At 36.4% G+C, this 26,302-nt stretch overlaps 1 protein-coding gene across 4 annotated transcripts in view; it reads left to right on the plus strand.

Moving 5' to 3' along the window:
* The window catches only part of CNTNAP4 (contactin associated protein family member 4), a 288,212-nt gene that overhangs the window by 206,057 nt on the left and 55,853 nt on the right, over nt 1-26,302 (plus strand). For all 4 annotated transcript variants that reach the window (XM_002761181.6, XM_078358379.1, XM_078358378.1 and 1 more), the window contains 3 exons: nt 8,851-9,048; nt 14,100-14,256; nt 17,192-17,319. In XM_002761181.6, the coding sequence (XP_002761227.1) occupies nt 8,851-9,048; nt 14,100-14,256; nt 17,192-17,319 (483 nt within the window). The remainder of the gene's footprint in view (nt 1-8,850; nt 9,049-14,099; nt 14,257-17,191; nt 17,320-26,302) is intronic.

A 26,302-nucleotide genomic window follows, 5' to 3' on the forward strand; every position in this document is an offset into this window, starting at 1 on the left:
AACTTAAATATAAGAACTAAAATAGGATTAAATTACAGCCAGGTGCAGTGGCTCACACCTGTAATCCCAGAACTTTGGGAAGCCAAGGTGGGGGTATGATTTGAGCCCAGGAGTTTGAGACCAGTCTGGTCAACATAGTGAGACCCTGTCTGTATTTTTCTTTTTTTAAGTTTACTTTCTCAGTCTCCCTGGCTGTATTTTCACTGCTTAATAGCCTCCCGTGGCTAATATGGAGTATATCATTATGGATGTGGAACCTTATCATTTGCTGAAAGTTACATTGAACAGTGCTGTGTTAGGAAGTCAACATTTTATGGAGCAAAACCAAAGGAAAAGGGTAGTATTATTCTACATTGAGGCAGGAGGTGTTACAAAGGAAGATTTGGTTCAGTGGATATGTGTTCAGAAAACAGCACGAAACCTAGCGTAGCAGGAGTATGGTGAGTACGTGGGGAGTAGTAAGACAGGAGAGAGTCAAGTGGGGCGGGGAGGGGAAGAATTTGGGCTGCATAACAGTAATGTAGGATTTTTTTTTTTTTACTCTGAAATGAGATAAGACACTGAGGAGTTTTAAGAAATGATGGGATGTAATCTAACTTCCTTTAATTGGATTGCAACTGCTCCTGGGTTAGGGAATGCTTCTTCCGGAACAGGGGTAGAGGGGTAGGAAGGAGTGAGGAGACTATGCATATTGTACTTTTAAGAGTTGGGAGACTATTTCAAGTAATGCAAAAATCCAGGACTGATTGCACCAGATAATAGCATTGTAGATGTGGGAAAAGGTGTTAGATTTTTCTCTTTGCATACTTGTAAGGTGTGAGAGATCAAAAAGCCAAAAATAATGACACAGTTTTTGCCCTGGGCAATAGAGTGTTTGTTTGAACTGCCATTGTTTAAGGTGTGATCAGAAAAGGTTTAAGGTGAAAGATCGCAAGCTCTGTTTTACATATTTTTTGAGTTTGAGATGTCTGTTTTTCTACATTCAAACAAGATTCTGGGTAGGCATTTGAATATGGGAGCAGCAGCTTCTTTAAACTAATGAATGCATAGTTCTAAAAACCGCAGGTGGTGGCAAGTTCTGTGCCAACACATATTTTGGCAGAAATTGCTACAGAATGTGTCTTCAAAGATTTTTCATTTAACACAAACTGGTGGCTTCCATTTGTCTCCCAACCATTGAGGACATTGCCCCGTACACCAAAACGGCCTAAAACAAATGGTGGTTCCTATATATTTGTCTTCTCAATGAAGCTCTCCTGCCTGTACAGTATGAATGCCCGGACAGCACAGCTGGTGGTTCTGATTCAGTGCGACCACTGAGGTGGGGCAATGGAAATAATATCGTCATGGATCTATCCAAATGATTCTTATGTTTGGGAATCACTGTTTTAGGCTTTATGGTTCTCAAATTTTAGTATGCCCTGGCAACTCTGTTATGTAAGAATTAAACACATGCGAGAGGACGTTACAGAGAGAGAGAAAAAAGAAGACTTTACAAGTGTAAGATATGAATTCTAGTATCAAAATGTTTTATTGCTGTTTTTTTTTTTACCAACTTGGATAGGTTGGATTTTGAGTGAGATTTATGTAACAGTCTACCACTGCAAACCTGTAAATTCTGTGTTCCCATAAATGCATCCGGATCTATACACATACACATGTTATATAAAGTTTGATTCTAAAATTAGACAGTGATAGGTTGATGAATATCTCTAGTCTCTGAAGGTTTAAGAAGCACACACATACACAGGGTTGTACGCGTGTGTGCACGCATGCACACACACGCACACCCCTCGTCCATTCTCATTACTTCCAATAGTTATGTTCCGTAAAGTAACCAGGGTCACTGGACTTGAAAACACTGAACATATTACTCCTCAGGGGAAACACAGTAAGCTGAGTTTCCTGCAAGTCTCTGGTCCCAACAGTCTCATCCAACAATCAATACATAATCTTGTTTCATGTGTGTTTCAGGTTAAAGACACCTTATTTAATACATATTGTTGATTCATTAAGATTATTCATTAACATTGGGCTCGTGCCCAAGAGCCCTGTAACTCACGCCTGAACAAAGCTTATCTAACACACATGTTTTCTAAATAAGCCTCAGTACGCGCAGCCTTCTGTGTTTAGGAACACTCAACAACATTTCTGGGAGTGGGGGGCATTTTAAATAGCAAAAGCACTGACAAATAGCACAAAAATGCAAAAAATGTGGCACGTAATAGACCACAAATGAGACATTTGTCTATAGTATGAGAGCTGAAACAAGAAAACACACCTTGGGAGGCCAAGGCAGGTGGCTCACGAGGTCAAGAGATTGAGACCATCCTGGTCAACATGGGGAAACCCCGTCTCTACTAAAAATACAAAAATTAGCTGGGCATGGTGGCGCGCACCTGTAGTCCCAGCTACTCGGGAGGCTGAGGCAGGAGAATTGCTTGAACCCAGGAGGTGGAGGTTGCAGTGAGCTGAGATTGTGCCATTGCACTCCAGCCTGGGTAACAAGAGCAGAACTGTCTCAAAAAAAAAAAAAAGAAAAAAGAAAAGAAAACAGTGTTTCCTTGTTCACCTGTAACAGGGTATGTGAATGTCAGGCAGGCCAAATTTTTGCAGCCCTGTATGTGTTCACAACCAACTATGAAAGCATTAGGGTTACAAATAAATTTTAACAAGTAGGCAAATACACAAATAAGGAGAATCTGTGTGTAATGAATATCGACTATATCTATATCTTATGCTTATTATGGGTAATAATTTAGTAATTTATAGGCCATAATATTTATTATCTAAATGATAATGAAATTATCAATTTTATTGTATTGAATAATTATTTTATTTCAATTAAATCAACATTTACATTTTTTATATTACATAGCAATTAATATACCTTATTATAGAAGTTGTCTTTGATAAACAAATTATTTAAGGAAAAAATTGTAGTTAAGTCTCAACAATTCTAAGAGACCTGAAGTGTGTGTATATGTGTGTGTGAAGAGAGAGAGAACAGATTTCACGTTTTAGGAGCTAAGATTTTGAAATGAGGTCAAATGGGTCATAGATCCCAAAGATGGGAGAAATGTAAAAAAAAAAAAAGACTGGAGTCCCTGTTAGTATGCAGAGATTAAAGGTGCTTCAACAAGATTCTTTAAAAGTATTGATGAAAAAGAGGACATTCAGAAAATTTAAACCACGTGAATAGCAAGGCGTTCAGAAACACAGATGCGCAGAGACAGCTAAATGTCTCCAGTAGCTCGGGAATATTTGAACATATTCAAACGAAAGTGACAACCTCAGAGTGTTGCAACCCAGTGAGAAATACATGTTACTACTTGAAACCTTATTGATCTGGTTTTGCAAATGAGGAAACCGAGACTCAGGGAGGTTAAGTGTAGCAGGTATAGCTTAAAACTCTCCATATTGATCTGGTTTTGCAAATGAGGAAACCGAGACTTGAGACTCGGGGAGGTTAAGTATAGCAGGGTGAAAATATTGGTAGGAATAGATCAAGCACTGAAAGCTTTGTCTGTTTTCTCACAGCCTGAAAGTTTTTCCTCTAGAAAGGGCTACTGTCTATCAATGTTTCACTGCTTGCAGCCAATACCGTATCTTCTAATTATACAGATCAGGTATAATAACTGGTGAAAACAAGACAAAATGCTGAATCACTAACTTGCAACTATGTGTCTTCTTAAAAAATCCAATTATTAGTCTAGAGTGTCAAATGATTCCACATGTATTAAAATACCTCTAAGCATTACAAGCTAAAAGATACAAACAAAAAATCTGTATTTTGAATGGATAATTTCCTGAACGAGGTTAAAAGCTGAAATTTCTTTTTAAAGAGTTTTCCAAATGTAATTTAAAAATAATTAGTTAGAATAAGGTGAATCCCAGTGGCTGTCTCTATTGAAATACATAGAACTGTGTTCTTCACCCAATTCATTGCTTTTTCTATAATGAGATTGTTTTATGTTAAGAAGTTTCCTCATATCAAAGATTGCACAGTAAGGATGATAGTTTGAGACGGGAGAAATTGATGAGTGCCAGAACAGAGACTTCCAAGGTTTTCTAAAAGTGAAAACTCTATGGGTTAAACTCATCTCTTCTCATGGCCCCATTGCCGAGACTCCTGGGTTGAGTTCCCCTGACTCAGTAAGTTTAGAACACAAGGCCTGGGTCTCTGCATTACTAACAAGTACACCATATGATTCCAAGACAGGAACTCCTGAGACCGTTTCAGGAGAAAGCTGGAGAGTATAAGACTTCTAATAGCATAATTATTTTTACTTTAGGAATTTCAATAAGAAAGGCCTTCTTAATAGGTATGATGGTTAATAACTAACTGTCCATCATTCAAATGCGGTCTTATTTACATCAAGTTTTGCTCCAGAAGGCCGTCTTCCTTCCTGTCTCCTTTGCTTTCCTTAACCCAGCACTACCTACCTGCTCTTAGGATCTTTATCACATCTATCACCTTCAGCTATTAAGCAAGAAGCAACACAAGCTTTGCAACTGTATTGCTTAAACAGCATGCTTTCTCTTTGCACTGTTATCACACTAAAAAATAGCAGCCAGCCTAAGGTAAATCAAATTCTTAATTACTCAGTTGCTTTATTTACAAATATTGAAATCTCTTCAGGGAGAGACGTGAGTAGACGCAAGCTACCAGTCCATGTTTTTAAACTTCATCATTTTTCTGCCTGTTTCAGCCATCTCTTATTCGTTTCCCTGTCTCCTTACCCTGCACCTCTTTTTGCGTTTAATAAAAGATAATTTGTAATAAAGTAAAATCATAATGCTCATGCAGATATGAAAATAAAAGCTAAAAAATTTTAAAGATTTTAAAAATACATTATCAGTAAAGAAACTGATTAAGATATTACAATCAGTTCCAAGGAGAATCCAAAGAATAGACACGTCTACACATGAGGAACACTGAAAGAAGTGTGCATATGGAAGCAACACTAGATTCATCCATGGTGGAGGAGGGAAGGCACTAGAACCTCAGCCATGTAGAATTTGCTTGTCTGCAGACAATAATTATTTGTTGTAAGGAGACAGTGCCTTTATTTCTAGGCAAAGACAAAAAAAATATCTGGCAACCTACATTAAAGGATGATTAAATGTGTCTTGGAAGTTAGAGATAGTGAATTGCTTTGAAGAGATTTAAAGGCTTATCTCCTCCAGATGCATTTGCTTATTTTCTAAGAGTAATAAAAGCCTAAGGACTTGTATCTTCTCTCCTCTAAAGAAAATTTGTGACATTCTAGAGTCAAAGTCTCTCTGTCACTTTATAGAGGGGATGAAGAGAGAATGTGCCAGACACCCTCTGTAAGTCCAAGCTTCATAATTTTGTGATTCCTCTCTTACGGTGCAACTCAAGCATGCACCGCTATGTCTAGCACTCACTGCATCTGCACATGGGAAACTGAGGTATGAGGGATTGATACTTACGAGATTCTCTATGAGCAAATGGTCCCTGATTCAGAAGTCCTCTGTATGTGTTAGTACAGATTAGATAGGTAGGTAGATAGATTGATAAACAGATAGATAAAATCTGTGCATGGGCAAGATAACTCCTTAACTCGCAGGTAGGGTAACATCTCAGGGCCCTTCACACTTTCAGACTCAACATTATTTTGCAATTTTATTAGCTATCTACAATTTATAGAATTATTTTGTTTTTGTTTTTTTAAGACGGAGTCCCTCTCTCTTGCCCAGGCTGGAGTGCAGTGGTATGATTTCAGCTCACTGCAACCTCTGCCTCCTGGGTTCAAGGGATTCTTCTGCCTCAGCCTCCCGAGTAGCTGGGACTACAGGCATGCACCACCATGCCCAGTTAATTTTTGTATTTTTTTTTTTTTTTTTTTTTTTTTAGCAGAGATGGGCTTTCACCATATTGGCCAGGCTGGTCTCGAACTCCTGACCTCATTATCTGCCCACCTTGGCCTCCAAAAATGCTGGAATTACAGGCACGAGCCACCATGCCGGGCTGATTTATAGAATTATGTAATACCTCAGAGGCAACAAAAATATCAGAGCCACCACAGACTCTAAATCAGGTAACCTAGGAGGTTGTGCTCTAATCTAGACAATGCATTGGTTTTTATTCATTCATTTATTCCCTCATTTCTTTAACAAATGTCTTCTGCATTTTGTATCAAGCCTTGTGCTATGTGCTGGAGATATGATTGTTAGCAGATCAAACTACTGTGGTTCTCATAGAGCTTGCAGACTGGTGGGAAAGACCAATAAAATCAACGACTAAGTATTGAATTACAAATTGTGATGAAGTCTATGTCTTTTACCACTCTTATTTCTAGACAGGTATTTGTAGAAACTTAAGATCACCCAATCATGTCTGAAAGAACAGTGAAGAAACTCTAATTTGAGGCTTTTCAGAGATTTCCAGATGAGCTTTGGAATCTACCTTTTAAGGCATCTATCTCTGTTGCTCAAAGTCTATTGTGATAATTTGATTCTCTGTTCTGCCCTGGAAATCTAGATGGCCTGAAAAGTGTGGCATCTGTTTAACATCATACCTTGTGGTGCTTTTTATTAGAGAATAAAATCACTTACAGGAACTATCATAATATTGAAATATTTTAGAATTTTAAAAGGAAACATTTATATGAGCTAGTCTGTAATGGCTGCCATGCACTGTGGCCTTGAATCTCTTGCAACACCTTTAAAAACCTTTAGAATCAGGTGTTAATTGTGACCCACTGGATGCAAAACTACAGGGAAGTCTCTCTCAGTGTGATCCAGAAGGGGAAAGAGACAAAGGCTTCAAGCAGGTGTATTGTCTGCCTCTCTTGGTAGCTACTCAGCCAGAGTTAAGCTTCTTCTCCCAAACCATTGATTTACCACAAGAAAAGGTGAATAGTTTCTTTGAACAATAGAAACAGAGTCCAACAGAGGCTAGGCTGTCAGATTTGTCTAGTTAATAATAACCTTAAACTTCTAATAGCCAAGGTTGAGTTGGCTCAAATTATAGAATTTCAGACCTTGTTCTGCCAATTTAATTTCCAGATTCGGAAAGGAGGCTCAGATTTGTTTTACCTGACTTTCCTAAGGGCACAAGATCCATGCCAGATCTGCACCTTTAGATCTCTTGATGACTTTGACATTGTACCGCTGGCCATCAGTAATTTCATCAGGTTGTGGATTAAGTTCTCTTTGAGAGTGTTCTACGATAAAGGGTCAACTGAAATGCAAGGGGGAAATACAAAAATAACAGCTGTTGTTTCACAGAAAAATAGGAATCCACACTTGGAAGGCAGTAAGGCTGTGAAGTTAGTCCTGCCTTGTTTAGCCTGCCTCTCTAGTCCAAATTCTGATGACTGGGAAAGGGTTGGGAATGAAATTTTCAAAGTATACCTCCTTATTTTGATTGTTGATCCATGTGAATGTCTTAGATAAAAAGCCGGGGTCCCAGGACTTTGGGAGGCACAGGCGTGTGGATCACGAGGTCAAGAGATCGAGACCATCCTGGTCAACATGGGGAAACCCCATCTCTACTAAAAAAAAAAAAAAAAAAAAAAAAAATTAGCTGGGCATGGTGGCGCGTGCCTGCAATCCCAGCTACTCAGGAGGCTGAGGCAGAAGAATTGCCTGAACCCAGGAGGCGGAGGTTGCAGTGAGCCGAGATCACGCCATTGCACTCCAGCCTGGGTAACGAGAGCAAAACTCCGTCTCAAATAAATGAATGAATGAATGAATGAATGATGGGGAGGGGGGAGTTTTTCCTACTGTTACTATTTTTCTCCAATCTGGGATATTCTACTGCAATATAGAAGAGTTGTGGGACTTAACAGCACATATATAGTGGAGTTTTGACAACTTTCAATCTGTTTTTTGCCTACTAAATCAGAGGCTTTTTGATTCATCTGTTCTTTGTCTGCATATATCACAGAAAATAGAGTATAAAGTCTATTTCTGGTAAAGTTGAAAGGACAGATATCATATGCCTATCATCTGTTACAAACATTGTGGAATTTTTATTTCATCTAAGAAATTTTGGTAATCAGTATGATGGAACTGTTTGTGGACATTCAGGTACTAATGTTAAGTTGGGTAGATACTCCAAGATATTTTACTTTTGTGTTAGTTGAGATGCTGTGTCAGAGTCAGATTTGTTCAGTTCAAAAAAAGTAACTTCCTATTGTACTGCCTAACTGTGCAGATCACATGATATCAACACGACTATTTCTAATTCAATTTTAAAAAGACGCACACTGGTCATTCAATGTTGACTAAAGACAGGTATGTAGAGCTATAAAATTTTGACTTTATTTTTGCTGATACCATGAATAGTTGTTGAATAGAAAAGTCACTGGTTATTTTATATAATAGAAAATATTTCATAAATTCTAATATGCACAATTTTTTCATATTGTGACATTACTGGATTTTGGGTATGTCAATGATGAATAAATAATACTTTGCAGTTATAACAGGCAGCATTTTTTCCTTTCTTGCAGTGAAATAAAATAATGATGCATCTTTGAAAAGATGGAATATCAGATTCAGTGAAATAAAATACCTCCTAAAAAGTAATCAGATTTCCAAATATTTTTCATCATAAATATTGTGTGGCTGAATTATATGAGAAAGCTAAAAAAAAATCACTGTAAATGTATGGCAATAGTATATATTTCAGGAAAAATCACTTTCTATAATTTAAAAATTCTGAGAATCCATTTGTGTTGATTCTACCTCTCAGAGAGGTTTGATGACTAGAAAAATTTGACTCAGATAAAAGGTGATTTTGATTTTCTTTATTTATTTTAACTTTTGCAGACTAGTGATGGTCTCCTCTCTTTCTCCCCCATTTCTGCATACAAGAAACTGCATGGACCATCATACAGCACAACGGCTCTGACTTAACAAGAGTCAGAAATACTAATCCAGAGAACCCATATGCTGGGTTTTTCAAGTATGTGGCCAGCATGGAGCAACTCCAGGCCACTATTAACCGTGCGGAACACTGTGAACAGGAGCTTACTTACTACTGCAAGAAGTCACGGCTCGTCAATAAGCAAGGTAAATAAACCATACACATCATGTCATGCATGCACTCAGCTGGTTCCTGAGGATTTTAATTCTGCAAAGTGGTGGCATATAGCTACTGAGGGTGTAGGATCTCGCATACTTAGTACACATGTCACAGTCTGGAAGTCACAAAGATGCTTTTGCCTGAAGAAAAGAACAAGGTCAATTTACACTAAGCTTTATTCAAAGCCTTGATTGCTTTTAAACCCTCTTCCTGGTCTTAATTGGATAACTATACAGCAAATGCCTCCTTCTGATACTCAGTGAATGCACAGTGTTTATCCCTGATAAAGGGCAAGTGACATACAAGGCTTGTTTTATCATGGAAAACAGCTAATAAAAATATGGCTTAGTTTTCTCAAAGTGAGTATTCTATGTGCCTCTTTTTCATGGATTGTTGACAGCCTCTGGGTATAATTGAAAATTAGAAAAGACTGCCAGAAACACAGTTGATTCACTAGTTCAAGGAGAAATCAGAAAAACACCTTAACTCTTTATTTGATTCTACTATGAATAACCAGTCTGCCCCTGAGTTCTGGTTTTGGTTTTATGTTTTCTTTCTTTAGAGCATCTCACTATGTCAGAGCCTCTGTCCTACCACATCTGCCTTAGAGTAGGCCTTAATGAGCTAATTCTTGAAGTTACTGCAAGAGCTTTCCAACTTGCCTCCCAGCTTGCCATCTCTTCCATCTTCTAACCATCCAGTGCAAAATCCAAAATATTACTCCCTGTGAAGTAACTTAACCTTTTAAGAATGCTGCTCCCACTTTAAAGAAACACGGTTCTATTTAAGAAACTGCTGCATTTCTGTTTTTTGTCTGTCCTTCACAGCCTTTTCTGCTGGATTCTGGAATTGCACATTCTGTGTCCACCCTGCTTATGCAACCTTCATGCCACCCTCCCACACATATTTTCTAACAGTGGCATTGAAGGGTATTTTTTCTATGCATGTTAGAGAAGATTTAAGACATCTGTACAATAAAGCCACTTCTTTCATGTTCGCTCCTGCTTGTCCTAAGAGGGGTTGGAGTTCCAGATAGAATGACAAGAATTTAAGGAGAAATTTGTTTCATATAGGAATAGTGTATGTCATAGAGATCATGCAAAAATGCTGAACTGTTGTTCTGACATTTGAACGCTGCTTTTCCGATTAAGCCTCCGTTTACTCTCCACCCACTAAAAATCAGATCATTTTCTCCCCTATGACTGAACTCCCCCTTGCCCTTCCTCTCTTTTTGCTTCTCCTCCTTTTCCTCTTCCAGAATGTTCTCATTTGGCCTCTACTCCTCTAATCCCATCTTGCTGGTACCCACCCAAAGCTTATCTCCTGAAACCTCAATTCTGTGTGCAATTGAGGACCAGACAGTTGTAGTGTGAACAGCATAGGATTTACAGCTGGAGGTGTGGGTGTGTTTGTCGTTGGTTAGGTGCATCTAGAACTTAGATAGATGAAACTTTGATTCATGAAATGGATGAATGGTTAATGAATCTCAGTCTTTGTTTTCTTTTCTCTGAAATGGGGCCAATGATACCAGCCTCATAGGGATACAGTGATGATTAGGTGGCACAGCACATACAAAGTGCATCAAGTGATTCCCTCTCATTTCCAGCTCTTCTGGGCGTTGTGGCCATAGTGAACATACACAGTTTAGTATGTAATGTGTTGTTCATTGTTGCTGAATACTCATCTTAGAATAAAAAAGCTGATAAGCAAATATGGAAGAGTATTCTAAGAAGAATAAGAATGATAATTATGGAAGGGTAAATGAATGCTATGGAACAAAAGGAATTCAGTCATTATGTGGAAAAGGAGGTCATGCAGTATTTGTCTTTCAGTGTTTGGCTTGTTACACTTAGTATAATGCCTTTCATGTTTATCCTTTTTGTCACAAATGGTAGGACTTCCTTCTATTTAAGGGTGAATTATATCCTCGTGTGTATGTGTGTGTGTATCACATTTTCTTTATCCATTCATCAATGGACACTTAGGTTTTTTCATCTCTTGCTATTGTGAAAAAAGCTGTAATAAACATGGGAGTGAAAACATCTCAAGATAGTGAAGGATGTTATACTGAGTGAAATAAGCCAGATACAGAAAGACAAATATTTCCGGATCCCACTTATATATGGAATCTAAAAGAGTTGAACTAGTAGAAACAGAGTAAAAGAGTGGTTTCTGGGGGAGGGGGTTGGTATGGAGATGTTGGTCAAAGGGTACAAATTTGCAGTTATAAGATGAATACATTCTGGAGATGTAGTATACAGAATAATGACTATAGTTGACAACAATGTATTCTTTTACACTTGAAATTTGCTGAGAGTAGATCTTAGTATTCTCACCATAAAAATATAAAGTGGCTATGTGAAGTGGTGAATATGTTAATTAGTGTGATTGTGGTAATCATTTTACTGTATACATGAAAACATTGCTTTGCACACATTAAATGTATACAATTTGTGTTTGTCAACTTTACTGCAAAGCTGAAAAATAAAACATAAGAAAATATAAAAGGAAGGATGGTTATCAAAGTTGACAAAGAAGTCAAGCTGTAATAGAACTAGAAAGCAGAATCCGTGAGGGACTGGTGAGCAAACACCACCCAGAATAAAAGGGGTTGATGAGGATTGACTGTGTCCTCACCCAAATCTCACCTTGGATTGTAATAATTCTTACATGTCAAGAGCAGGGCCAGGTGGAGATAATTGAATCATGGAGTGGTTTCTGCCATATTGTTCTCATGGCGGTAAATAAGTCTCATGAGATCTTATGGTTTTTTTTTTTGTTGTTGTTGTCGTTGTTCTGGCTGCTCCAGTACTTCCAAGCAGACACTCTGGAGCCCAGAGATCTTATGGTTTTATAAATAAGAGTTCCCCTGCACAAGCTCTCTTGCTTGCCACCATGTAAGATGTGACTTTGCTATTCCTTGCCTTCCACCACAATTGTGAAGCTTCCCAGCCATGTGGACCTATGAGTCCATCAAACCTCTTTTCTTTATAAATTACCCAGTCAGGTATATGTTTATTAGCTGCATGATGATAGACTAATATAGGGATTGACACAGAATGTGAAGGAATCCCCATCTTTAAGGCCAGTTGTGCCTGTGAACTTTTAAAGAAAATGCTTCCCTGGTGTTTCAGACTCAAGAACCAGTTTTAGAAAGTCAACTCCAGAAAGGTGTGGAACAGGGGATACTAATCTTGGCTAAATACACACACATTTTTTTCTCAGGTTGGTGACCTCATGATTCATATAGGATAGATTTGAGGTGGAGAGACATAAAAGAGAGGGAACAATTGGATTCTGAGGTCACAGTAAGAAATATAATGGGGAAGAACAGGAAGTTATTTTCAGACAAGCTATATTTAGAGTTTCAGATCTTGGTGATTTAGTGTCAAGTGATAATGATGCCATATGTGAATGAATAAAGTGAAATGTGTATGAAAATATGTTTTCAGCTGCTGAGGATCTGTGACTCAGCACATAGGAAGGATGATCAATGGGAAGGCTCAAGTCATTTAGGATTTTAATTACGGGAAGTGGAATGTTCTACCATATCCACGGTTATCTTTTACCTTTAATTTTTATTTCTCAGGATTTAAAAAATTCATTTCTATACTTATTTAAATTCCTTGATAAATTTTTTTAAAAGTCTTGGATTGAACCAAAGTCTGATACCTTAAAAAACATTCAGTGATGTTTATTTTATAGGGAAGACAAGAAATTTAAATGTGGAAATATGGTTTGGTATTTAAGAATAACTATTTTTCTTTCTATTCTATGAAAACATAATGTTTTCAGCAGTATATTGAAATATATTTATTAAGTGTTTCAAGTAATTTTCACCTTCTGATGAAGGGTTAATCAAGTAATTAAAAAAAGATGAAGATTCTTCAAATTAATGTATTTATGCATAACACAGCTTCTGATAAGTCTTTCCTTTTTTTTTTTTTTTCTGATGTGGCCAGACTGGCTCGTGTAATAATCCTGGGAGAGAGGTTGTCAGCATTAGCAAAAAGGGGCTATCTAATAGTAAGTTAAAATGAGCATTGGCATTTGTAAGCAAGGGAGAAATTTGTAAAAAATCCCAGATGCTCAATAGGGCTAATGGTGACAACTTAAAGGTTTGAAAGTCGACAGAAAAATAATCAAGCACCTTTGAGAAGCTGACTGATTCGACGTTGCTTACATTCTTCTCATTCCCTGATTCTCAGATGACTACAATTTATCCCATACTTGTTTTTTTCCATGATAGATTGGCTAAATGCTTCACTTCCTTTTCTGAAAATCCTTGCCTAGACGTTCTGTTTGTTCCGTGCTCTAGTTCCTTGGCATTATGTTTAGTCTTAACTCTGAAAAGGAGCTGGTAGCTGAACATTTACTGTAGAAAGAGATGCATTTAGCTGAGGGAAACTTTTTTTGAGTGTAATATTCACTTCCATCATGAAGATTTTTCAGTGTTATTTCTGTAGTCTTTAAATAAATAGCAAAGCCATTAAATGGAAGATAAAGTATATACTTCCAAATAATTATTAAATCATGACAGGGGAGTGCCAAATCATGCCTAATGTTTATTAAACAGCTAGGATAATTTTAGACAATAAATTTATTAAGATAAATCAGGGACTTTACATAACATTCCATAATGCTTTAATGGGCTTTTCATGATTTCAAATCAATTTTGCTTTGGTATGTTAATTACTATGATTTATATTTTGATGCTAACTTGTTTCAAAATTACTTTTAAAGAAATTGTGTATGTGAGCTGCTCTCAATCCATTTTTAAGTATCATGCCTAAGTTAAATAGAAACTGCTGTGTTTTTTCTACTCAAGAACAAATGTCATTTAAGCCTAAAAACCAACTTTTTTATATAAAAAAAAAGTTGTCTTAAGGAAATGCCATCAATTATACTGTTTTGTGTAAACTTAAATCAATCTTTCTCTCTTTCTCCTTTTATTCTTTTGGAAGAAAGGGAATTTATACTGGGAGATAAGGTGATGGGACATAAAGCCGATGTCACATTTCTCACGTTTATCTTTCAGATGGAACCCCTCTGAGTTGGTGGATAGGAAGAACCAATGAAACACAAACCTACTGGGGAGGTTCTTCACCTGATCTTCAAAAATGTACTTGTGGATTAGAGGGAAACTGCATTGATTCTCAGTATTACTGCAATTGTGATGCTGACTGGAATAAATGGTGATTTCTATATGATTTCTTTATGCAAGGAAAAGTTTATTTAAAAAAATTAATCACTCAGTATATAGCCAGATACTGAACAAGTTAGTGCAATGAAGGGATTAGATAAAGGTATGTTTTGATGAAACTTGGTATTCTCAATAAAATCCTAAGTATTAAGTTAGTGCCTTTTTGAGTTATTTTCTGTAATGGACCATAAGTTATGTACATTTAAATTTGATAATCAAATAGAGATATCTGTTACATGGGGAATTAATTATTATTCCATTTAAAACTATATATTAATAGGTATTCTGTTATCTTGAAAGTATATCTACAGCCAAAGCACATTTCTTCAATAATCTACCTATAAAATCTTTAAAATTTACTATAGTTATAATGCATTTCTTTTATATTTTTAGAAAGACAAATCATACCACAAAGAACTAATGTTCTGTGGGTTATATTTTGAAAAATGAAATCAGTAACATTTTAGGAATTTTAAAATCAAATTTAAAATATTTCTCTAAGTAGAAAAGCAGCTTATATAGGTGTTCTTTATCTGAAAACTTTAAAAAAGACATTGATAGTATTTGAGTTGGCATGTCTACTGATCTTATTTGTTATTTGTAAAGTGAAAATATTTTAAATGTTTATGTCTACTTTCAGCATAACGTATGTATATGTTACATTGCTGAGCAACTGAACCTGTACAGAAGACTTATTCTTAACAAATATTCATAGTCAATCTGGATGTTGATATGAGTGATGTTGTTACAGAAGGCACATTGATTACAGTGATAAATCTGCTGTTAATTGAGGTTGTAATTTGAATTAGGTAATATTTATTTAGTTGGGAAACCTCAAGATTATGTTATATATATGTAGTTCTTTCGGAATAGCACTTCTAGTGTTGCATGTTTGGTAAAAAGAATAGTGTCTCTCTTACTCAAACTCTCATTTTCAAAATTTCTACTCCCTTTGGAAGGTACACTTTTCTTCTCACTACCTTCACAAAAAATGCTATACAGTAATATTGTATTTTAAAATATAAATAGAAGTCTAGTAGTAATGCTTAACAACAGTAAAAATTTACCTAATCATCAATAACTCCCCAATGCTTCCATAACATATTGCTAATTAAAAATGACTTTAAAAAATAAGATTGTAAAACTTCTCATATTGAATTCTGCTAATGATGAAGTAACTTGCATAGAACTAACCCTTCTCAGATAATTGTTGTAAATACAGGAAAAAATGTTATCAAAACAACCACTTGAAATAAGCAAAGAGCAACCAAATGTAGGCAGAAACTGCCCATGTGTTTACAGCAAAGAGTGATCTCAGATCTGAGTGACAGGATTGCAAACTAAGCAAAAGTCACGCAGGCTCTAACTAATGAATTGCCAAACCAAGCAATGGCAATTTATTGTGATAACGTTGTGATTTAACTGCCTATGAAACAAAAATGAAATCTTTAAAGAATAACAAGATCCAGAAGCTTTAGAATGTATCCATGATCTACCACGTTATAACAATTACTGAATATTCAGAAAAGAGTACATTTTGATCTAAAGTCAAGAAATTAAGAGCAGTTATTATAAAGAAACCTTGGGGTACTGATGTTTGAATTGTCAGAAAGAAATTTTACAGCAACTATTATAAAAACATTTGCAGACTTAAAGACAAAAATAATCACAATGTGTAAACAAAGGATATTTTAAGAAGACAGGTGAGAACTATAAAATGGAACAAAATGTAAATTTTAGAATAGAAGAGAGCATCTGAAATAACAAATTGTAATAGAAATTCTTCAGGCTAAACAGAAATAACGGATGAAAACTCAGATCTTCAGGAAGAAATAAAAAGCATTGGAAATTGAAAATATGTTGGTAAATATAAAAACCAGTGTTTAAATTATTTTCTTTATTAAAAATTAAATTTACTGTTTAATTTTATTATAAAGTTTATAACACATGCATTTAAAATATATTACAACAACTGAACAAAGAATAAGTATGCATGTGGGGGATGGAGCAATGTTAAATGAATTATCCCCTGGCAAGCTATGGACATTTTGGTTGTTAAAAAACATAATATATAAATAGCTGTGATAAAGTAAGAATTTATTTTATAATCTGTAAAGCAAACATTAAAATATAATAAACAAATAAGCTAAAAAGTGAACAGAGAAAATAAAACGAAATACAAAAAGTATGGAATACACCAAGAGGAGGCAGCAAGGGAAAACAGAAATACAAGAAATCATGTGAGAGAAACAAAAGAAACAGCAAAATGATAGACCTCAAACAGCAGTACCCATCATTACACTAAATGTTAATGTATTAACCAATTTCAGTCAAAAGGTAGAAAATGGTCTATTGAATTGGAAACTCTCCCATTGTGTTCTGTTTTTAATGGTATGCTATATTTTATATTCTCTATTACATACTTTCTACAAGAGACATTAAAATGGCATTGTTTTGACCAGGCAGAGTGGCTCTTGACTGTAATTCCAGCACTTTAGGAGGCCGAGGCAGGCAGATCACTTGAGGCCAGGAGTTCAAGACCAGCCAGGCCAACATGGCAAAACCCTGACTCTTCCAAAAAAATACAAAAGTTAGCTGGGTGTGGTGGTGCACATCTGTAATCTCAGCTACTTGGGAGGCTGAGGCACAAGAATGGATTGAACCCAGGAGGAGGAAGTTGCAGTGAGCCAAAATTGTGCCACTGCACTCTAGCCTGAGAGACAGAATGAGACCCTGTCTCAAAATAATAATAACAATAAATAACAAATTTAAAAAATTATATGTCATTCTGTTTTTATGTGCCCAGATGAGTGATGGGATCCTTACTCTTTTGTGCGTGCAAATTTAGTTAAGAACATCTTGGTTTTGCAATGCGATCAGGACTATTAAAATTTCTTAAGAATTTTGTGGTTGGTATTGTCTTTTAGGACCAATGACACTGGATTGCTTTCTTATAAAGAACATCTTCCAGTAACTAAGATCGTGATCACAGACACAGGCCGACCGCATTCAGAAGCAGCTTATAAACTGGGGCCTCTACTCTGCAGAGGAGACAGTAAGTGGTTACAATGTGTTGTAAGCATATTTGAGAAAAGTACCATGACTTAAAGTACCATCACTTCAGCATCATATTTCTTTCACAATAATTAATCAGACTTCTATTGTGAACATTCATAAGTAAGGACTGAAATATTCTTTCAGTCAATCAACAAGTAAGTATTCCCATGAAGTGCAAAGCTATGATGGCAAACCTTGTTAAGATTCTAAGAGAGGGCCGGGCGCGGTGGCTCACGCCTGTAATCCCAGCACTTTGGGAGGCCGAGGCGGGTGGATCACGAGGTCAGGAGATCGAGACCATCCTGGTCAACATGGTGAAACCCCATCTCTACTAAAAATACAAAAAATTAGCTGGGCACATATATAATATGTGGCGCGTGCCTGTAATCCCAGCTACTCGGGAGGCTGAGGCAGGAGAATTGCCTGAACCCAGCAGGCGGAGGTTGTGGTGAGCCGAGATTGCGCCATTGCACTCCAGCCTGAGTAACAAGAGTGAAACTCTGTCTCAAAAAAAAAAAAAAAAGATTCTAAGAGAAAGAAACCACTGGGCATCTCAATTTGATTAGTTCACAAGTACATTCCAGCATTCCTAAATTTCTAATTGCTGTTATCCACATAGGAAAGCCTCAACGCTATACACAGTTATTAATAATTCATGTGAATTTCCTACTGTTAGGCCTGGGATGAAATTAGAACATCAATGGAATCACGTCAGTTTAACCAAATATATTTCAAATGTACGTTTCATTTTTATTTCAGTTTGTGTTTGTGTGTGTCTGCGTTCATTTACTTTAAACCAATGGAACGTGCTGTATGCAATGCATTTACACTTTAAACCAGAATTTTAAAGTTCAAATATAGTTCCACTATATTTATGTCCTATATACATTTACGTTCCACATATATATGTTTTCTTTGATCAGGGAATGAAATGAGCATATGTATTCATTTATAGATTGTTACCCTCTCTGAAAAGAGTTAGGTTACAGACTGGTACATTAAATATATATGCTTTTAATATTTCCAGAACTTAACATGGAAATGGATGAAATATTTGTTTACATTAACACCATACCATAAAATAAAATTTTATTCCAGGGGCACAACAGAAGAAGAGAGAATCTGACAGTTCAGTGGATTTATGGAGATACAGAGCAGAAGTTGCTTAGTTAAAAAGCAAAGATGATACTGGCCCATAAAAATTATATATGCATTGTAAATACTGTTCACCATTATACTCACCATCTCTGATATGTATCATCTCCACTTTCTGTTCTACCAGTGAGCCTTACACAACCCCCATGAAGATGGCATGGGATATTTCATGGAAAGAAAAATTATGTGCAAAGAGATGAGGTTGTAAACTTCAGATGCATCCAGGAGAGTGTAACGATTTTTCATGGCTGTAGAGGAGTTGTTCTATACATTACACGTACCTTTCACTGCTTGCTCTGATCTTAACCCTGCAGGGACCCAGGCTGACTTGCTCTGCCTTCCTTATTCCATTAGCCAAAATCCCTGCGAATTAGTATGTTTAAAGTGAGGTCCCTACCAACTCTATCCCTTAGGCTTTGTTTCTTCCAGACTTCCTGTTATCATTTTAAGCGCACAACATCATTTCACTTAGAGCCGTGATTCTCCGTCCAAGGCAATCTTGCCCTGCATTGGACATTTGGCCATGTTTGGAGACATGTTTGGGCGTCACATTGTGGGGAAGTGGAGTGCTACTGGCATGTAGTGGGAGAAGTCAGGGATGCTGCTAAACATCCTGAGACAGGCCTCCACAACAAAGAATTATCTGGCCGCAAATGTCAATAGCACTGAGGTTGAGAAACTAGAGCATTGAACTGCTGTGACCGTGGGAATACAGAAGAGAGTTGCTACATCAGCACTAAGAATTTACAAATAATGTCAAGTATTTAGAGACCTGCTAATTAATCTCTGACTTATTAATTAAACAGTAATCAAGTGATTGGCCTTCTTGCTCCCTGTATCTATTTTTAGGGTGGTGGTTCATCTTCACATGAGGTTATTTTCTGCATGAAGGATTAAGTACTATTTTTTGCATGAAGTGTTCTTCTTTATTTTCTCAGCTAGATGAGCAATGGCTTCAGAACAGTGAATACTCCTTTTTTCTATATGGGAAATCTGTACCACTTAAGTTACAATGCCCAAGGTACTTTTATTTTTTTCATTTCCAAATGTGGCTCACTGGGCAGATATGGGACAAATAGATATAGGATCATGCACAGTAGGCCTTGTAAGCAGAGAAAAGCTTCATGGACATTACTTTGAAGGCATCAGACTGCACATTGAGTAATTTAAGACTGAGAAATAACTAATTCTCATGATTCAGTTGAAAACCTGACAATCAGTTATAAACCTAAAGATCAGTGAAGTGACGTTTGATATAAGACAAGGGAAGGATGAGGGCTTGAACTTGGCAATAATTGGCATGGAGCTTTAAAAGGGGGATCAACTACGAGGTAAATTCGATATGATTTAGATGTAAGGTTGAGAGTTAAAGCCTTGGGGATGATCTCCAGCTTTCTTATTTATGATCTCCAGCTTTGTGATTTGAATAAAGCCATTAGTGTCATTCATTGAGACAGGAGATTAACACATTTTTTTTTTAACAGGAAAGTAAAAAGTGAGAATGAAAAAAGTAATATTTTCATTCTATCACATAAACTAGTGATATTGAAAAATTAAGATCTAGCCATATTTGTCTAGAAAAGAAGGTGAAGTCATGAGAAAGCAGGACAAATAAAACGTGAATATTAGACGTACTAGTGCCAGTTATGAGGTTACCCCTAATTCATTGATGTCTTTTTCAAAGTTTTCTTTTCATTTTGTTTTTAATATGGGTGAGCCTGCAATTTCATTTTACTGCTGCTGTTATTGTTGATATCAGAAATCAATTAACAAACTAGGAAATAAGAGAAATTCCTCAATGGTATAAAGGACATCTGTGAAAATCTGATAGCTAATGCCGTACTTTGAATAACCAAAGATATAAATGATTTCCCTTTAAGTTTAGGATAAAGGCAAGAATGTCTGCTCTCACTACTCCAAATCAATCTATTACTGATGGTCCTGGCACATTTAATCAGTCAAGGAAAGGAATTCAAAACGTTTATTAGGTTGCTGCAAGAGTAATCAACCCGATTTTAATGGCAAATCAGGTTGCCATTAAAAGAAGTGGCTAAACCACAATTACTTTTGCACCAACCTTAGATCAGAATAGATCAAATAAAATGTTTATTTACAGGTGACATGACTTTCTAGGTAGAAAATCTCATATAATTTATGATTTTTAAAAGTGAGTTTAGCAAAGTGATGGGATTTGAGTTCAATATACAAAATTAAATTATATTTCTATATGCTAACAATAAAAACTTATAAGTGAGATTCTAAAAGTACTGTTTTTATATTGGCACCAACAACATAAAATATTTTGTTGTAAATGTAACAGATTATTAAGAAAAAATTAAGGAAATTATATTTAAACATTTACAAGTTAAAAGATTTGATAAGATGTTAATTTTCCCCAAATTTATATATAGACTGAAAACAATCCCAATTAAAATCCAGCAATCTTTTTTGGGTGGTGTAGACATTGGAAAGTTTATTTTAAAATGTATATGGAATGCAAATAATAAAGAATGACAATAATGTTTCAAAAAATATAAACAAAGTTTGAGACACACTACCAGATTATAAGACTTACTGTAAAACTAACCGATATTCAAGGAAGTGTGATACTGGCATTACAATAGACAAATACATGAATGGAATTGAATAGAGAGCCCGGAAATAGACCCATATACAGATGGTTGCTTGACTGTTGACAAAGCTGTGAAAGAAACTCAACAACGAAAGGATAGAATTTTTCAAGAAACGGGATGGAACAATTCTAATCCATTTGAAAAAGAAAAAAAAAAGTGTCAACTCATACATCAAAGCAGATACAAAATTAACTCAAAATTAATTATAAACTGGATTAATTTTACAGAACTGGAAAAAACCACTTCAAACTTCATATGGAACCAGAAGTGAGCCTGCATAGCCAAAACAATCCTAAGCAAAAAGAATAAAGCTGATGGCATCACACTGCCTGACTTCAAACTATACTACAAGGCCACAGTAATCAAAACAGCATGGTACTGGTACCAAAACAAAGACATAGAGCAATGGAACAGAACAGAGCCCTCAGAAGCAACACCACACATCTACAACCATCCGATCTTTGACAAACCTGACAAAAACAAGCAATGGGGAAAGGATTCCCTGTTTAATAAATGGTGTTGGGATAACTGGCTAGCCATGTGCAGAAAGCAGAAACTGGACTCCTTCCTGACACCTGACACTAAAATTAACTCCAAATGCATTAAAGATCTAAACATAAGACCTAACATCATAAAAACCCTAGAAGCAAACCTAGGCAAAACCATTCAGTACATAGGCATAGGCAATGACTTCATGACTAAAACACCAAAAGCAGTGGCAACAAAAGCCAAAATAGACAAATGGGTATAATTAAACTCCAGAGCTTGTGTACAGCAAAGGAAACAATCATTAGAGTGAACCAGCAACCAACAGAATGGGAAAAAATTTTTGCAATCTACCCATCTGTCAAGGGGCTAATATCCAGAATCTACAAAGAACTGAAACAAGATTTATAAGAAAAGAAAAAAACCAATTCAAAAGTGGGTGAAGCATATGAACAGACACTTTATAAAATAATACATTGATAAAGCCAACAAACATATGAGAAAATGCTCATCACTGGTCATTAGAGAAATGCAAATCAAAATCACATTGAGATACCATCTCACACCAGTTAGAATGACAATCATTAAAAAATCTGGAGACAACAGATGTTGGAGAGGATGTGAAGAAATAGGAACATTTTTACACTATTGGTGGGAGTGTAAATTAGTTCAACCATCATGGGAGACACTGTGGCAGTTCCTCAAGGACCTAGAAATAGAAATACCATTTGACCCAGCAATTCCATTACAGGGTATATACCTGAAGAATTATAAATTGTTCTATTATAAAGACACATGCACACGTATGTTCATTGTAGCACTATTTACAATAGCAAAGACCTGGAACCAACCCAATTGTCCATCATCGATAGACTGAATGGATAAAGAAAATGTGGTACATATACAACATGGAATACTATACAGCCATAAAAAACGATGAGTTAATGTCCTTTATAGGGACATTGATGAATCTGGAAACCATCATTCTTAGTAGACTGACACAAGAACGGAAAACCAAATACTGTATATTATCACTCTTAGATGGGTGTTGAACAATGAGAACATGTGGACACAGGGAGGGGAGCATCATACACTGTGGTCAGTAGGGGGCGCTAGGGGAGGGACTGGAGGGGCGGGGAGGGTGCGAAGGGTGGGGAGGGATAATGAGGGGAGAAATACCAGATGTAGATGATGGGGGGATGAAGGCAGCAAACCACCTTGCCATGTAGGTACCTACGCAACAATCCTGCATCATCTGCACATGCACCCCAGAACCTAAATTACAATAAAAAAAAGAACTTGTAAATTGTAAAAACAAAAAACAAAAAAACCTTAAATCTAAAACCACAAAACCATAACGATGCTCTAAAAAAATACAAGGGAAAATCTTAGTGACCTTGGCTTGGGCATAGATTTCTTAGATACAACACTAAAAGTACAATTCATAAAATAAAATAATAAATTGCATTTCACTAAAATTAAAGGATTATGCTTTTAAAATCAGACTGTCAGGAAAATGAAAAGCTTCAGACTGGGAGAAAATATTTGCAAAATACATGTTTTATAGAGACAAATACCCAGAGTATAAAGATAACTCTTTCATGGTGCGGCAATATTTAAAACATCAATTGACATATGGGTAAAAGGTCTGCGCATACAATTCACAGAAAAAAAAATATGGATTTAAATAAGCATGTTAAAGACCCTTAGCATCATTAGTTATTAGGGGAATGCAAACTAGTACCACAATATGATACCAATATGTAACTGATAACACTTAAAAATTACTACTACTACTAATAATAAAATCCCAAAATATAATATGTGCTATTGAGGATTCAGAGCACCTAGAACTCTGGTACAGTGCTGCTGCAGATGCAAAATCATATACATTGCTACGGAAAATAATTTGTTTTTTTATAATGTTAAACCTACATTTACTATATGACCGAGAAATCCCCTTCTTAGGATTTTATCCAATAAAAAAGAAAAATCTATGTGCATATAGTCAGTTTTCTGTTATTATTATTGGCTTTATTCCAACGTCCCCTAAAAATGGAAACCACTTTAATGTTCATCAACTAGTGAAAAGATTCACATTCCATTTTATTGTGGTATACCCACAATACACAGTGAAATATTACAAAACAATTAAAAATGGACTGTTGATAGCATGCAACAACATAAATGAATCTCAACTGTGTTACTCTAAGTGAAAGAAGCCAGACTAGCTGTGCGTGGTGGCTCACGCCTGTCATCCCAGCACTTTGGGAGGCCGAGGTGGGTAGATCACGAGGTTGGGAGTTTAAGACGAGCCTGGCGAAGATGGTGAAACCTCATCTCTATTAAAAATATAAAAATTAGCTGGCATGGTAATGAGCACCTGTAATCCCAGCTACTCGAGAGGCTGAGGCAGGAGAATCGCTTGACCTGGGAGGCAGAGGTAGCCGCGAGCTGAGATCACACCACCGCACTCCAGCCTGGGAGACAGAGTGAGACTCCATCTCAAAAACCAAAAACCAAACCAAACCAAAACAAAATAAAAAAGAAGCCAGACTAAAAAGCCTACATGCTTTGAATGAATGATTCCATTTCTAAGATATTCTGAAAAAGTCAAAACCCTAGAAAAGAAAAAGTCTCTCTGCTGCAAGGACTTGGAGGTGAGAGGAATTTTACACAGGTGTACAAGAAAATTTTTGTCAGATGAAGGAAATGTTCTATATCTTGAATGTGGTTGTGGTTTTATGGTATCATGTAGTTGTCAGCTTCCAGAGCTACACACAAAAAAGCCTGAATTGTACTCTTGGTAAATTAGGAATTATGAATATATTTTAATAAATAATAAATGATTTCTTATTCAACACATCTGACCGAAAAACAAAAAAGTCAATAACAGTTTGAATGGCTGTAGTTGCTTAATTTGAAGAATTGGAGGCTGAGTGCAGTGGCTCAAAACTCTCATCCCAGAGCTATAGGAGGTCAAGGTGGGAGTATTGCTTGAGACCAGGAGCTGCAGGCTGCAGTGAGCTTTGGTTGCACCACTGCACTCCATCCTGAGCAGCACAGTGAGACCTTGTCTCTTACCAAACAAAATTGGGTCATCAAAACAAAGAAACAATCGCTGGAAGTAAAATGGTTTCAGTAACATGGATATTGTCCAATTCTCCAGGACATTTCTGAACATGTTTCTAATTTATACTGACTTTAGAAACTTCAGAAAAAAGAGTCAAAGGAAAGAATTGGGGAAAACAGTTAGCAGAAAGGTCATTGGCAGGAGGAGTCACCATATATTTTCTATATATTTAGCCTGCCAGGAGCAGTGGGAACATATTTGTTTCTGAGGAACCGTCCAAAGTCTTTTAGACCAACAATTCCTCCACTTCAGCGTGCATAAAAATTACTTGGAGAACTTGTTATAACACAGATTTCTGCACCTTATCCCAGAGACTGTGATTCAGGTGGTATGGGTAGGAGAATCTTTCCTTGAAACTCTTTCTTTCTCTCCTTCCTTCCCTCCCTCCTTTCCTCGTTCTCTTCTTCCCTTCCTCTCTTCTTCCCTTCTCTTCTTCCTTCACTTCTCTTCCCTTCCCTTCTTCCCTTCTTCCATTCTTCCCTTTCATAATCACATCATTGAAAATTGGGTATTCACGCCCTTAAACATTTATCCTTTGTGTTACAAATAATCTAATTGTACTATTTTTGTTATTTAAAAATGTACAATTACATTGTTATTGACTATAGTCACCATATTTTGCTATCAAATACAGGATCTTATTCTTTCTCACTATTTTTCTGTACTAATTAACCATTCTCACCTCCTCCTGGCTCCCCCCTCTCCTTCCCAGCCTCTGGTAACCATCTTTCTATTCCCTGTCTCTAGGAGTTAAATCTCTTTGATTTTTAAATCCCACAAATAAATTAGAACATGCGATGTTTGTCTTTCTGTGCCTGGCTTCTTCCACTTAACATAATGGCCTCCAGTTCCATTCATATTGTTGCAAATGACAGAATCTCATTTTTTAAATGGCCGAGTAGTACTCCATTGTCTCTAAGTACCACATTTTCTTTATCCATTCATCTGCTGATGAACACTTCAGTTGCTTTCATATCTTAGCTGTTATCAGCAGTGCTGCAACACCCATGTGCTCATCCCCCTTCAATGTACTTACTTCCTTTCTTGTGGGTGTATACCTAGCAGTGGGATTGCTGGATTGTATATTAGCTCTATTTTTTAGTTTTTTTGAGGGAAATTCAAGTTGTTCTGCGAAGCGGTTGTACTAATTTACATTCCCACCGACTGTGTAGGAGAGAGTTCCCTTTTCTCCGCTTCCACGCCAGCAATTGTTATTGCCTGCCTTTTGGCTATAAGACATTTTAACTGGGTTGAGTTGATCTCTCATTGCATTTGCTTTGTAGTTCTCTGATGATCAGTGATGTTGAGCAGTGTTTCATATGCCTGTTTGCCATTTGTGTGTCTTATTTTGAGGACTGTCTATTCACGTCTTTTGCCAATTTTTAAATTGGATTATTAGCTTTTTTTCCTATAGAGTTGTTTGAGCTCCTTATATATTCTAGTTATTAACTCATTATCAGATGGGTAGTTTGCAAATATTTTCTCCCATTCTGTAGGTTGTCTATTTTCTTTGCTCTGCAGAAGCTTTTTAACTTGGTGTGATCCTACTTGTCCATTTTTTCTAGCAATTTATT

This window comes from Callithrix jacchus, chromosome 20 (assembly GCF_049354715.1).
Source record: "Callithrix jacchus isolate 240 chromosome 20, calJac240_pri, whole genome shotgun sequence".
Taxonomy (NCBI): Eukaryota; Metazoa; Chordata; class Mammalia; order Primates; family Cebidae; genus Callithrix; species Callithrix jacchus.